This window comes from Helianthus annuus, chromosome 11 (assembly GCF_002127325.2).
Source record: "Helianthus annuus cultivar XRQ/B chromosome 11, HanXRQr2.0-SUNRISE, whole genome shotgun sequence".
NCBI classification, from domain to species: Eukaryota; Viridiplantae; Streptophyta; class Magnoliopsida; order Asterales; family Asteraceae; genus Helianthus; species Helianthus annuus.
The window spans coordinates 13,505,345-13,519,057 of record NC_035443.2 but is presented as its reverse complement, the minus strand read 5'-3'; the positions used below and the strand labels follow the sequence as shown (position 1 = coordinate 13,519,057).

General features: G+C 36.7%; 2 protein-coding genes across 2 annotated transcripts; one reads left to right on the top strand and one right to left on the bottom strand.

Annotated features, from left to right (window-relative positions):
• Positions 1–5,181: 5,181 nt before the first annotated feature.
• On the top strand, positions 5,182–11,086 carry LOC110889683 (phytochrome C). Its single transcript, XM_022137246.2, has 5 exons — positions 5,182–5,454; positions 5,704–7,872; positions 8,277–9,084; positions 9,541–9,837; positions 10,625–11,086. Exons 2-5 carry the CDS (start codon positions 5,742–5,744, stop codon positions 10,857–10,859), a joined length of 3,471 nt encoding a protein of 1,156 aa, XP_021992938.1. The 5' UTR covers positions 5,182–5,454; positions 5,704–5,741; the 3' UTR covers positions 10,860–11,086.
• On the bottom strand, positions 11,003–13,391 carry LOC110889684 (pentatricopeptide repeat-containing protein At5g39350). The gene has a single exon (XM_022137247.2). It carries the CDS (start codon positions 13,167–13,169, stop codon positions 11,124–11,126), a length of 2,046 nt encoding a protein of 681 aa, XP_021992939.1. The 5' UTR covers positions 13,170–13,391; the 3' UTR covers positions 11,003–11,123.
• Positions 13,392–13,713: the final 322 nt, after the last annotated feature.

The window sequence follows — 13,713 nt, the reverse complement described above, 5'->3', positions numbered from 1 at the left end:
CTTTTTTTTCATAGGCCTAACATTGGGTTGAATTGGATCCACATGTTATGCTTTTGCTCATGTTCTACTTTCTTGCTTTTGTAAAGAATACATTTTTTTCTTTTTAGATTTGAAAATTTGCTAAGAGTGTTTTTTTTTTCATGTATTTTTAGTATAACTAGTTTATTTCTCCCGCGTTTCGCGGCGGGATCTTGATCGGTATCGATTTGGTTTATTTCGCACTGACACAATACATGCATTCGGTATAGCAATCAACATCTTCTCTACATCGATCGAAAACCATAAAATGAACACGGTGCCAATATCGATGTTGTTGGGTCTGGCTCAATATGGTACAATACAGTTAATAGTGATACTATCAGTTTATTGAAACTAAAACCAAAAATATAAATACCGGTACCAAATATCAATGTTGTTCATTCAGTTTTATGTTCGGTACAGTAGCGATACAGTGTCTATTTTCAATAAGATTACTGAAAACCGTAAATATGAATACCAACACTTATGTTGTTTAGCCGTTTTCTTGTTGGCATGGTGGCAGCATGCTATCCATCTTCAATAAGTTTTATATCGGAATGTTGGAAAAGCACATAAATGTGTATCTAGATTATTTTTAGAAAATTAACGTACACAAACCTAAAACAAATACTTTAAAAAAATTATTTATTATTCATGATCCCTCTACTTTAATATATAAATATTATTAATAAAAAAATCAAATGAACTCTAAATAAAATATTACTAAAAAACAAATCTTTAAAGTAATTTATTTACTGTTCATAAAAAACAAATCTTTAAAATAAATAAATAAATAATAATTCATTTACTGTTCATACAAACTTTGTATTCATATGTATAATCGGCGTCCTTTGGGTTAAAAAAATAACCGGTAAGCATTAACCGGTTAAAGTCAAAAAGGCAAATTAACCGGTATAACTGGTTAACCGAACCGGTTATTAAAATTAACCGGTTTGTGCACCTCTAGATTTGATGGTGGAGGCAAGTACCTAACGCCATCTTCAACTTGAAGTCACCATATGTGACCCCGACTAATGTAGAAGTTGTATTGAACTCCGACTTCAAAGAAAATCGAACGCTATAAGGAAAACGACCATCAACAAACCATCGGTTAGGCTTAAGTTGTTGAGAATGTACAATTTCGACCACGCTGAAGTCGGGGCCGCATATGGTCACCTGAAGTTGAAGTTAGGGTTAGTTATCACATTATACTAGAACTACTAAGAGCAAAAAACCTATCAGATTTTCAAGCCCTTCTCAAAATTTACTAATTTGAAAAAAAAAAAAAAAAGAAAGAATTGCTTTTTAACTTGATTCCTTCATGCTAGATTCTATTGCTTTTGCCCCACAAAATACAAATTTTCCTGAAGCTATTACTTTCAAATTTCAGTGTTTATATAAAAATTATATAGTAATACATTAAAAGTAGAAATCATGTTATATTACATCAAGAAATGGTTTTGAGTGGTTGTGAGTAGAAGAAAAAGAAAATATATGGAAATGTTACTGTTCATCTCTAAATATATGGAACACACTATTCACCTCTTATACATTTTTTAATATTTTTAAAAGTGGTTGTGAATGAAAAAGAGAGAAAACATAATGATAAAGGTATAAAAAATATTATTTAATTGAAAAGGAGATAATAAATTTTTTTAATATTTTTAAAAGTGGTTGTGAGTGAAAGAGAGAGAAAAGATGATAAAGGTATAAAAAATATTAGAGTTAACTTTCGTCTTGCTCCATGTGGTTTAGTCATTTTAACGGTTTTACTCCAATAGTTTAAAAATAGTCATTTTCCTCCCTGATCTTTCGAGTTTGTCGCCATTTTGCTCACTGGCTCTAACTCAGTTAAAACGTTCAATTAAAAGTAGGGGTATTTCGGTGGTTTACTCCTTGGCTCTAACTCAATTAAAACGTTTAGTTAAAAGTCGCGGTAGTCGTAGTCGGCATGTGGTAGTTGCAGGCATGGTTGTAAAACAAGGTTTCCAAGGCCGAGTACTTCCCGAGTAGTCGCTACAAGGTAGGCTGCCGAGGCGACTTTCTTTCACTCCGCCTAATTACTCGGAATCGGTCAAACGCGGTCAACTTCGGCCAAAATCTTATCTAGTAGGTCAACTTGGGCCGAGTTTGACTCAAAAAATAATAAAACATAATTTCTATGCATATTATATTAAAGAACAAATATCATTTTCACGTATTTTTTAATAGATATTAGTAAATTTATGTTATTTAACATATATTTAATTTCCAAAAACTAATTTCTTTATAATTTAATACGTCCGAGTACTCCTCGAGTACTCTCCGCCTAGGCCGAGTACTCTCAACTCCCCGGTCGACCGACTAGGGAGCGCCTAGCGACTTTTGTAACCATTGTTGCAGGTGGTGGTGGATGGTGGTGGCCGGTAGAAAGAGTGGTTAGAAAGATGGGGATCAGAAAAGAATTATTTATATACATGTAAATAAACAAGTTATAGGTTTATTTAGGTGAAAAGACTTACATGCCCTTGCTTTTATCTATTAAATTACCAAAATACCCTTCTAGTTAATGGATTTTTTTGGATGGAGTTAGAGGCGGGGAGCAACATGACGATAAGTTAGAAAAATCAGGGATGAAAATGACTATTTTTAAACTATTGGGGCAAAACCGTTAAAATGACCAAAGCACAAGGAGCAAAATGGAAGTTAACTCAAAATATTATTTAATTGAAAAGAAGTTAAACAAAGTAGTTGTTATTAGTGTAATTATATGGATATGGATAATGAATCCATTGCGAATGCTCTTATTAGATATATACTACATAGTGACAACGATGCGACACGGTGCTACACCGACGTCTTAACAAAGAAAACGACGAAGACGGGATCATTTTACGTTGATCGTATGATCAACGGACATTAAATTTAAAATCTAAAACTAAGTTTTAAAATTTTAAACTAGTAAACCGGCCCATGATGTAATGATATGGTGATATAGTGTTTGTTACTCGTAAAAATAGGGGTGTGTGTGGGTCGGTTTGGGTCAGTTTTAGCTGAAAACCATAACCATAACCGCGATGTCGGTTAATGGATAATCCTAACCATAACCGATCGGTTATGGTGGTTATTGTTAATCGGTTTTAAAGGTTATAGCGAATCAGTTATGGGTGGTTAACCGCTAATTTAGGCCTAGCTAAAAATAACTCAATTTTTTTAACATGAAATAAATTATTATAACAAATATCTGCAAATTAGCATATTACATAGTATACATATAATTTATAATGTTAATGCAAATTATTACCGAATATTCAAACAAAGTTATATGATATATTCTATGAATTAATATAAACATTCAACTAAAACGATATGGAATAACCAATAACTACTAAAAAGGTCAACCAAAAACATTATATATTAAAAAAAATGGTGAAAAGTCCTAAATCAAAAAAAGTTATTACTACATGTCGGTTCGGTTCGGTTATGGTGGGTATGGAAACATAATCGACCCACAACTTTCGGTTTTTATAAAAACCATTAACCAACTCACTGGTTTTTTAGTTGGTTTGGTTTTTTCAGCTTGGTTTTGTCGGTTAATTCAGTTATGGGTCGGTTAATTCGTTTTTTTACACATCCCTACGTAAAAATAATGGTGTGAATTCAACAAGGTTACATAATATGATATCTAGTTGTTAGAAAAAACTAGAACTTAATGTATAATAATCGGAATGTCAACTATCATCAAGTCACCATCTTCATACTATATTCGCATGCAAAAACTTTTGTTTTATGTACTTTTCGAGATTCGATGTAGAGCCATTAAAATTTTCGTCAACTTATCAATACCTTTTTTTTCTTTTTCTTTTGGTGACAATGTGGTATTCGAACATCGTTTTATAAGCTTATAAGTCCACCTGTAGTGTTAAACGTGTTTAATAGTGTTAAACGGGCATGACACGACACGTTAACACGGGTATCATATACGGACATAACCCGTTAAACTGAATGTGTTATTTATTTGAACACGAACAAGAACACGTTTAATAAACAGGTTAAGTGACATTACTCGCTTAACAATTTTATATATAACCTGTTTAGTAACAAGAATGACATGACCCAAGTGGATACTTTTAACACGGTTAACAAATAACAAGATAAATAAAAATTACAAAAAAATCATAATCCATAAAATCAGGGAACAATTCACAAAATATTTAAAACAAAAACCCATAAAATTCTTTAATAACCTACATAAAAAACACACAAACCATAAATATTATATACTTTTGATAAGCCAGCTATAAACGTGGCAGACTGCGAGATGCTTGCTAACCCATTTAATACGATTAGTTAAACGAGTTTAATTGGATCATAAACAGGTTAGACAAGTTGAATCTGTTTAGACACAATTCAGTCATGCCATAAACACTTCAACCTGTTTATGGCCCCAACCTGTTTAACTCAAACTCAAATATGAACTTCATATCATATCGTATCATGTTGTGTTAACGGGTCGTGTATGTGTCTTATGTAAAAAATCAATAGTGAGAATCTATACAAATTAATTCTCATATAAAAGTCATAGAAACCAAAGCGGCAAGTGCTCTAGTGATACCTCAGTGACTTTCTCTAGGCTGTGTTCACGAGTTTAATAAACGAAAAAAGAGAGAAATTTACTTAAAGAGAAAAGAAAAGGGGTGAAAAGGAAACATTTCATTAACTATCGTGTTCTCGAGTTCAAAGAAAACGAAAAGAAAACTAAAGATTTTTTGTTTTAAAAATAATTTCTTTCCAAATCTCTCTAATTTAGAAGAATTTAGAATGAAAAAATAAACATAAATTTTTTCTTTCATTTCTCTCCCTTTCTCTTCATAAAAAACCGTGAAACACTATTTTTTCTGACAAGCTTCCAAATCCCTTCTTATCCTTCGCTAAATAAAACTCATGAACATAACATAGGAGAGGTCGTCGGATAAAGTCTCGTTCGTAACAAAATATCATACATGACTGCGCAAGTCAGAGGTTTTACCACATCAGGCGTTCAGTTTTCTAATAATTGGTGATGAGAAGGGCCACCAACAGTGTCTACAATCACAAGCATCCACAACCTTCTTTTTTTTTTTTTTAATTAAAAATTCATGGAAAGTGAAGAGAAAAAAGCAATATAATACTATTTGATTGAGTTACAATATTGTATTGAATTGATTGGACCAAAATCCCACACACCCCAGCTAACAACAATTCCGCCAAATCCAGTAAACAAAACAATATTAAACAAACAAAGGTCGGTATAGCTAATCCCAAACCTGCAAATTTCCACACTCCCATCACAATCTTGCACCAAAAATTCATGGGTTTTGAGCAAATTTTTCTAAAGAACATCAACAACCCTTATCTTCATTTATTCTAAAAGACCTAAAGTTGCTACCTTTCCTGCAAAAAGAATCGAATCTTGAGGTGATGATTTCTTGTTTTCTTCACCTTTATTCCTTGAATTTCATATATACTGTTTGAGGTTTCAATCTTTTTAACATGTTCTTCAATTATTATTAGGTTAAAAGTTTGAAGCTTTATATTTGATTCCATTCAAAGAATCTTGAATTTCATATATACTGTTTGAAATTTCAATCTTTTAACATGTTTCTTGAATGATTAGGTTAAAAGATTGAAACTTTATTAATACCCATCTTTTGATTTGATTCATAGGATCTTGATTTTCTTGTTTGAGCCCTAATTGTGCGAAAATGTCATCAAAATCAACCAGTAGAACCCACTGCTCAAAGAGCAGTTCTTCGCGGTTAAAACGCGAAGCTCGTGTGATCTCGCAAACCCCAGCTGATGCTAAACTTCATGTCGATTTCGAAGAGTCCGAACGCCAGTTTGATTACTCGACTTCTATAGATGTTAATGCATCAACTTCAACTAGCAATGTTCCATCATCAACTGTTTCAGCTTACTTGCAAAAAGTCCAAAGGGGTGGTCAAATTCAACCCTTCGGTTGCTTAATCGCCATTGATGATCAAACCTTAAGTGTACTAGCTTACAGCGAAAACGCGTTAGAGATGCTCGATCTCGCGCCACACGCGGTTCCAAGTATCGAACAGCAAGAAGTTTTAACATTCGGGACGGATGTCCGGACGCTTTTTAGATCATCGAGTGCATCTGCTCTTCAAAAAGCTGCTAACTTCCATGAGGTTAATCTGTTAAACCCTATTTTAGTTCATTGTAGGACGTCCGGTAAACCGTTTTACGCTATTTTGCATAGAGATGATGTCGGTTTGATTATCGATTTAGAGCCTGTGAATCCCGCTGAAGTACCCGTGACAGCTGCGGGTGCTTTGAAATCGTATAAGCTCGCTTCAAAAGCGATTTCGAGGTTACAGTCGTTGCAGAGTGGGAATATATCGCGGTTGTGTGATGTGTTGGTTAAGGAAGTGAGTGAGTTAACGGGGTATGATCGCGTTATGGTGTATAAGTTTCACGAAGACGAGCACGGTGAGGTTATCGCTGAGTGTTGTCGGAAGCCGGATCTTGAGCCGTATCTCGGGTTGCATTATCCCGCTACCGATATACCTCAAGCTTCCAGATCGCTTTTTATGAAGAATAAGGTTAGAGTGATTTGTGACTGTTTGGCTCAGCCGGTGAAAGTGATCCAAACCGAGAGTTTATCTCAGCCGTTGAATCTTTCGTGGTCCGCGTTAAGAGCGCCACACGGGTGTCATTCGCAGTACATGGCGAATATGGGGTCGATTGCGTCGCTTGTAATGTCGGTAACCATCAACGATGGTGATGAAGACTATTACGATAACGATAACGATGATGGTAATGAGTCGCAAAGCGGGATTAATCTTCAAGAAACGCAAAAGGGGAAAAGATTGTGGGGTTTGGTTGTTTGTCATCATTCAAGTGCTCGATTCGTATCGTTTCCGTTACGTTACGCGTGTGAGTTTTTGATCCAGGTTTTCGGTGTTCAGATAAACAAAGAAGTTGAGTTGACTAGTCAACAACGAGAAAAGCATATCTTGAAAACGCAAACTGTTCTTTGCGATATGCTTTTACGAGACGCACCGACCGGGATTATGACACAAACGCCAAACGTAATGGACCTTGTTACGTGTGACGGTGCGGCTCTTTATTACAAAAACAAGTTTTGGTTACTCGGAATTACACCAACCGAATCACAAGTTAAAGATATCGCAAATTGGTTGCGAGAAGAACATATTGGAAGTACGGGTTTAAGCACGGATAGTTTAATGGATGCAGGATATCCGAACGCGTTGATTCTCGGGAAAGCCGTTTGCGGAATGGCGGCCGTTAAGATAACGTCGAAAGACTTCCTGTTTTGGTTCCGGTCACACGCGGCGAAAGAAGTGAAATGGGGCGGGGCGAAAAACGACCCGGATGATAAAGACGACGGAAGAAAAATGCATCCGAGATCGTCCTTTAAAGCGTTTTTGGAAGTGGTGAAAAACCGGAGTTTACCATGGGAAGATGTGGAGATGGATGCTATCCATTCGTTACGGTTGATATTACGAGGGTCTTTGGAAGATGATGACGAGGCGGGTGGTGATGATGTGGCGGGTGATGACGACGAAAGTAATGATAAGAAGATAGTGAGAGTTCCGGATGTTGATATGCGCATACAACGCGTTGATGAGTTGCGGGTTGTGGCTAATGAAATGGTTCGGTTGATTGAAACGGCTTCGGTCCCGGTATTTGCGGTTGATGGAAATGGAAATATTAGTGGTTGGAATGATAAAATAGCCGAAATTACCGGATTGCCATTGGATCAAGCCGTTGGTGTCTCGTTACTTAATCTGGTTGTTGATGATTCGGTCGATGAAGTCAAAGCTATGATTTCGTCCGCTCTACGAGGTACTTTCTTTATGTCGGTTTATGTTGTTTCTGTACTTATCTAAAGGGTAAATCGCATTCTACGCCCTTTAAGTTTCAACAAAATTTCAGGCGCTGTCCTTTAATTAATGAAATTACAACGGTTGTCCTTTATGTTTTAATTTCTTTACAACAGATGTCCTTTATTTTTGTAATCTTTTTAGGGAGAAAGGATACCGCCTGTAAAGAAATTAAAACATAAAGGACATCCGCTGTAATTTCGTTAGTTAAAGGACGACGCCTGAAATTTTGCTGAAACGTAAAGGACGTAAAATGCAATTTACCCTTATCTAAAACACCGTTATGTGATATTGAATAATCAGAATCAGATAATCAGATGTAATAAAACGAAATACGGGAAGTTGACGTAGGTTTTTTAATGGCAGGAATTGAAGAAAAAAACGTTGAAATCAACTTTAAATGTTTCGGTAGTCAAGAAAATGATCACATTACCCTTGTTACAAACGCGTGTTGTAGCCGTGATCTAAAGCAAACAATCGTAGGGGTATGCTTCGTCGGACAAGATCTAACCGCTCAAAAGATGATGACCGAAAAGTACACAAAAACGAAAGATGATTTCGCTAGCTTTGTCCGTAGCCCGTGCACGCTTATTCCCCCGATCTTCATGATGGATGAATACGGTAAATGCTTAGAATGGAACGATGCAATGGTAAAGTTAACCGGTTTTCCAAGGGAAGAGGCGAATAATAAAATGCTTTTAGGTGAAGTTTTTACCGACGGTAATTTCGGTTGTCGGGTCAAAAGTGATATGTTGACCCGTCTCCGAATATTACTAAACGAAGTGATTTCCGGGTTGGATGCGGATAAATTAATGTTCGGGTTTTTTGACCAAAACAGTAAATACGTCGAAGGGTTACTTTCCGCTAACAAAAGGGTAAACGGAGATGGAAAAATTACGGGTGTTTTGTGTTTTATACATGTAACTAGCCCCGAGCTTCAACACGCGATGTTGGTGCAAAGAATGTCTGAACAGGCGGCTTTAAATAGTCTTACGAAAGTGTCGTATTTGAAACATGAACTTAAAAATGGTTTAAATGGGATTAAGTTCATCGATGATTTAATGGAATCGGAGTTGAGTGGAGAACAGCAGCGTATTTTGCGTAATAGTGGCTTATGTCGTGACCAGTTAGCGCAAATTGTTGATGATTCGGATATAGAAAGCATCGAACAATGGTATGGTTTTTAACCGAACTTATGAAATCTTTTTTTTTTTTTTTTTAATTTCATTTAGGGGTATTTGGATTTGCGTTTTGAAATTTATTATTTGATTACTGCGGTTTCTGGTTGTAAGCTAAACCCTAAACTAGAAACCGTAGTAATCAGTTTGTATCATCTGATTATTAACTGATCAAATAATCAGTTTTCGATAATTTTTTTACGGTTTACTATTCCACAAATTATCTTATTTTGTCATTTTTATCTTTTAACTATTAAATATGGTTTATACCTATAAAAACCAGTATAGTTTCTTATTTTTTACGTAAAAATTTTTCGACCTAATTTAAGAGTTCACATCACCATTTCTAAAAAAACAAAATTCATAGACAAGTTTAGGGACTATAATATACAAAAAAATTAGTGTAGTGACTTTTTGCATTCAGAATCTTATTATCCGATACATCGTTTCAGTTATACGGAAGTGAAGTGCGTGGAGTTTAAACTCGGGGAGTGTTTAGACGTGGTTTTGAACCAGGTCAAGAGTTTGAGCCGTGAGCGGAAAGTGGAGGTCGTCTTTGATGCATCCGAACAAGTTTCATCCTTATCTGTATACGGTGACAATTTGAGGGTTCAACAAGTACTTTCAGATTTCTTATCTAATGCGCTCTTTTTCACTCAAGATTTTGAAGGATCTTCGGTTTCGTTTCGTGTAACTCACAAAATGGAACACATTGGGGCAAAAATACAAGTCGCGCATCTTGAATTCAGGTCACTAATCTCATTTTTACTTTTACTATTCAACCTAACAGAATTAATCTCTGCCGGTTTTGAGGAAAACTCTCGTTAAACCAAACCATCTGTGTTGGTGGGACCGACCATAATTGTTCTGTTTGGCGGCCTAAATAGTTTAAAAAGTTTTTTTTTAGAGTAAGATGTCATTTTCGTCCCTGAGGTTCGGCCAGTTTTGCGACAATCGTCCAAAGGTTTGTTTTTTCCGCATCTGAATCCAAAAGGTTTGAAATCTTGTCATTTTCGTCCGGCTCGTTAACTCTTATCTTTTTTTCTCCGTTAACTCAGGGGTATTTCCGTCTTTTTTGTTAATTTAAAGGGCAATTTGATCTTTTCCATGGGTATTCGGTCTCTTTACATACAGTGAAAAAGACCAAATTGCCCTTTAGGTTAGAAAAAACACAGAAATACCACTAACTTAACAGAGAAAAATGGATGGAGTTAATGAGCCGGATGAAAATGGCAACATTTTAAACCTTTTGGATCCAGATGCGAAAAAACAAACCTTTGGATGAAAGTCACAAAACTGGCCAAACCTCAAGGACGAATATGGCATTTTACTCTTTTTTTATTAATAATTTTGTTAGTCTATATTAATATTTTTTTTAAATGAAAAATAAGTTGTATTTAAAAATTTTACAAGATATAATAATAGTGGTTAAACCACCGGTTCCATACGCTTAACGATGGCAATTTAACATTAAACTAAATTAGTCGAATGTATAACGATGGCAATTTAACATTAAAGTGGGTTGTGAAATGACAGAATTACCCATCCGTCACCGGGGATGCCGGAGAAGTTAATACAGGATATGTTTCACAGTAACAGAAGTGTCTCAAGAGAAGGTCTTGGACTTTATATAAGTCAAAGATTGGTCAAGATTATGAATGGAAGTGTACAGTATCTAAGGGAGGCTGAGAGAGCTTCTTTCATTGTTCTCATTGAGTTTCCGGTTTCGCCCCTGTTGACTTCCGACAATAAACGATCAAAAAGAATATGACGCAATGGGAATGTTTCGTTTATCCACGGTGTGCGTGTATTCTCCTTCGTTTTTGTACGGGAAAAGCGAGGTTGTGAAGGTTTACAACCATCAAATCTGTATGAATCTGATTGTACTAGCATTACATAGTTTTATAACATAAATTAATCTTGTAACGTGTATCGTCCACTTTTATAGATGTCGAAACATTAAAGTCGTCGAAACAAATATACCATCTTGTTCTAAAATTTGTCTAATCTCGGTTTCTAACACACAAATGCACCCTCATTCATGGCCGGCTCCTATGAAGCTATGAGCCGGCGATTTCCTTAACCCGATTTCGTTTATCATATTCCGCACATTCTCCGCCTCTTCCCACCTACCAACCGCAGCGTAAATATTTCCCATTAAAATATAATTCCCGGTATTCTCGGGTTCTAACTCGAACAACCATTTTGCCGCTATTTCTCCCAACTCCACATTCTCATGAACCACACAAGCCGCTAACAATGCCCCCCAAACGGTATGATTAGGCGCAAATGGCATTGTGGTAATTAACTCATACGCCTCGTGAACCCTCCCGGCTCGACCCAGAAGGTCAATAATACAAGTGTAATGAGACGCGCGTGGGTTAACTTTACCCTCTTTTAACATGAACTGAAATAAGCCCAAACCCTCATCCACTAAACCCGAATGGCTACACGCGTGTAACGCAGACGTAAATGTGACTTCATTCGGTTGCACCCCGGTTTGAACCATTTGGTTAAATAGTGAAAGTGCGGTCGCACCGTCCCCGTGTTTCCCGTAACCCGATATGATCACACTCCATAGTATAATATCTCTTTCTTTTGTTTCAACCTCGTTAAACGCCATGTAAGCTTGTTCCAAAGCTCCGCATTTCGAGTATATATCGATTAAACCGGTTGCTAAATCGCCTTTTGATAAAAACCCTGATCTTATTAGATAACCGTGAATGCTACTTACTTGTTTAAGATCTGTGGTAATTGCATACGCGGGTAACACACACTTTAGCGTTGCTTGGTTTGGTAAAACACCTTTTCGCCTCATTTCGTTGAATAATAATATTGCTTCTGTACCGAGCCCGTTTTCAGTTGTTCCGGAAAGAATTGCATTCCATGGGGCGGTTTTTACTTTTGACGTTTTGTTAAACACACGAAAGCTATAACTAACAGACGCACATTTAGCGTACATGTCAATCAATCCAGTCTCTACATTTACATCGGAGTCGAGATTATTCTTCATCGCGAATCCGTGAAAGGTCTTACCTTCGCGCAAGTACTTTAAGTCCGCACAAGCTGAAAGAAATGAAGCGAGGGTTAACGCGTTAGGTTTTACGCCTTCAAGCAGCATTAACGGACAAAGTGAAATCGCGCTTTTTGTGTCGTTATTTACAATGTAACCGTTTACCATTGAAGTCCATGTCACTACATCTCTCTGACTAGTTTCATCGAAAATAACGCGCGCGTCATCCATTTGACTGCATTTTACATACATATCCACCAAAGCATTCCGAACAAACAAATTTTCATCCAAACCGTTATTTCTCACCAAATCGTGAACCTCTTTTCCCACATCTAACCGTTTCAAATACGCACACGCAGGGAGCACTGAAACAACAGTCGCGTTATCAATCTCCGCTTTTTCATCAACCATTTTCTTGAAAACCATCAACGACTCGTTAGGATACCCGTTTTTAAAATACCCACTAATCAAAGCGTTCCAAGAAACCACGCCCTTGTCCCGCATCTCATCAAACACTCGTTTCGCACTATCATTCTCACCAAAACTCATGTACATCGACAACAACGAATTACCCACAAACGTATTCGAATCAACACCGCCGCTTATAACCAAACCATGAACCGACAAACCAAACCGATACATTTCCAGTTCAGCACAAGCTTTAACAACAAAAGGGTACGTAAGCCTATCCGGCTTCGGGTTTCCTGACTCAACCATTTCCACAAACACCTGGAGTGCATTATACGGCAACCCCTTTTCAGTATACACCTTAATCATACTGTTGTATGCACGCTTAGTTCTTTGAGGCAATTCATCGAACAGTTGGCGTGCATACGGAATGTGGCCAGATAACGCGTACCCAGATGCCAGAAGTGCAGGGATGAATCGTGATTCGTATGGTGACAGGAGGCCAGATACGATGAGATTGGCATGGAGTTTTGTGATGCTTGTGAGGGATTTTTTGGCGGCAAAAGTGTACAAAAGTGACTCGATTTGAACGACTGTTGGGAGTGTTGTGCGGGTGAATAAGTGGGTGATGTTTAAAAGTGTGTTTGATGTGCCATTCATTGAGATGATGAGGAAGGTGTAGACTGTAGAGACTTATGATGAGTTTTGGGATTGACTACCGGAAATGTTACCGGCGATGAAGGACGCAATGGAGCTCCGAGAAGAAACGAGTAATTAGGGGTATGATATTTAAACACGTAGATGCAATGTTAAAACTAACATTTCGATAGATGTTGGTTTATTCGTTACGACCCGGTCACGGGTAGAGTACCGGCACTTAGTATAGCAACCGAAAAAGAACAGAAAAAGTTGCGATAAGAGAGATATCTAAACATGTTTTTACATTATTCGAAAACCAAGAAAACAAATTCTAGTAACGGTTCTCATAGTACCGATATTGATACCGATATTTGGATAGTATTGATGTCGTACTGATGCTATTATGATAAAAATATTCCACCACGTTTTAATGGTTTGTATAATGTTAAAATGTTTGTACAAATTTGAGGGGCTTAATGTGGTCAACTTTAAATTGAGGGAATATTATTGTTAATATAGTAATCTTGGTGAGTTAAAATGTTATCCAATTGAAAGTTAAAAAAAG

Coding starts and splice junctions, on each gene's coding strand:
- LOC110889683 (XM_022137246.2), top strand. CDS start 5,742: ATGTCATCAAAATCAACCAGTAGAACCCACTGCTCAAAGAGCAGTTCT. Junction 7,873..8,276: donor GATTTCGTCCGCTCTACGAG/GTACTTTCTTTA, acceptor TTTTAATGGCAG/GAATTGAAGAAAAAAACGTT. Junction 9,085..9,540: donor ATAGAAAGCATCGAACAATG/GTATGGTTTTTA, acceptor ACATCGTTTCAG/TTATACGGAAGTGAAGTGCG.
- LOC110889684 (XM_022137247.2), bottom strand. CDS start 13,169: ATGAATGGCACATCAAACACACTTTTAAACATCACCCACTTATTCACC.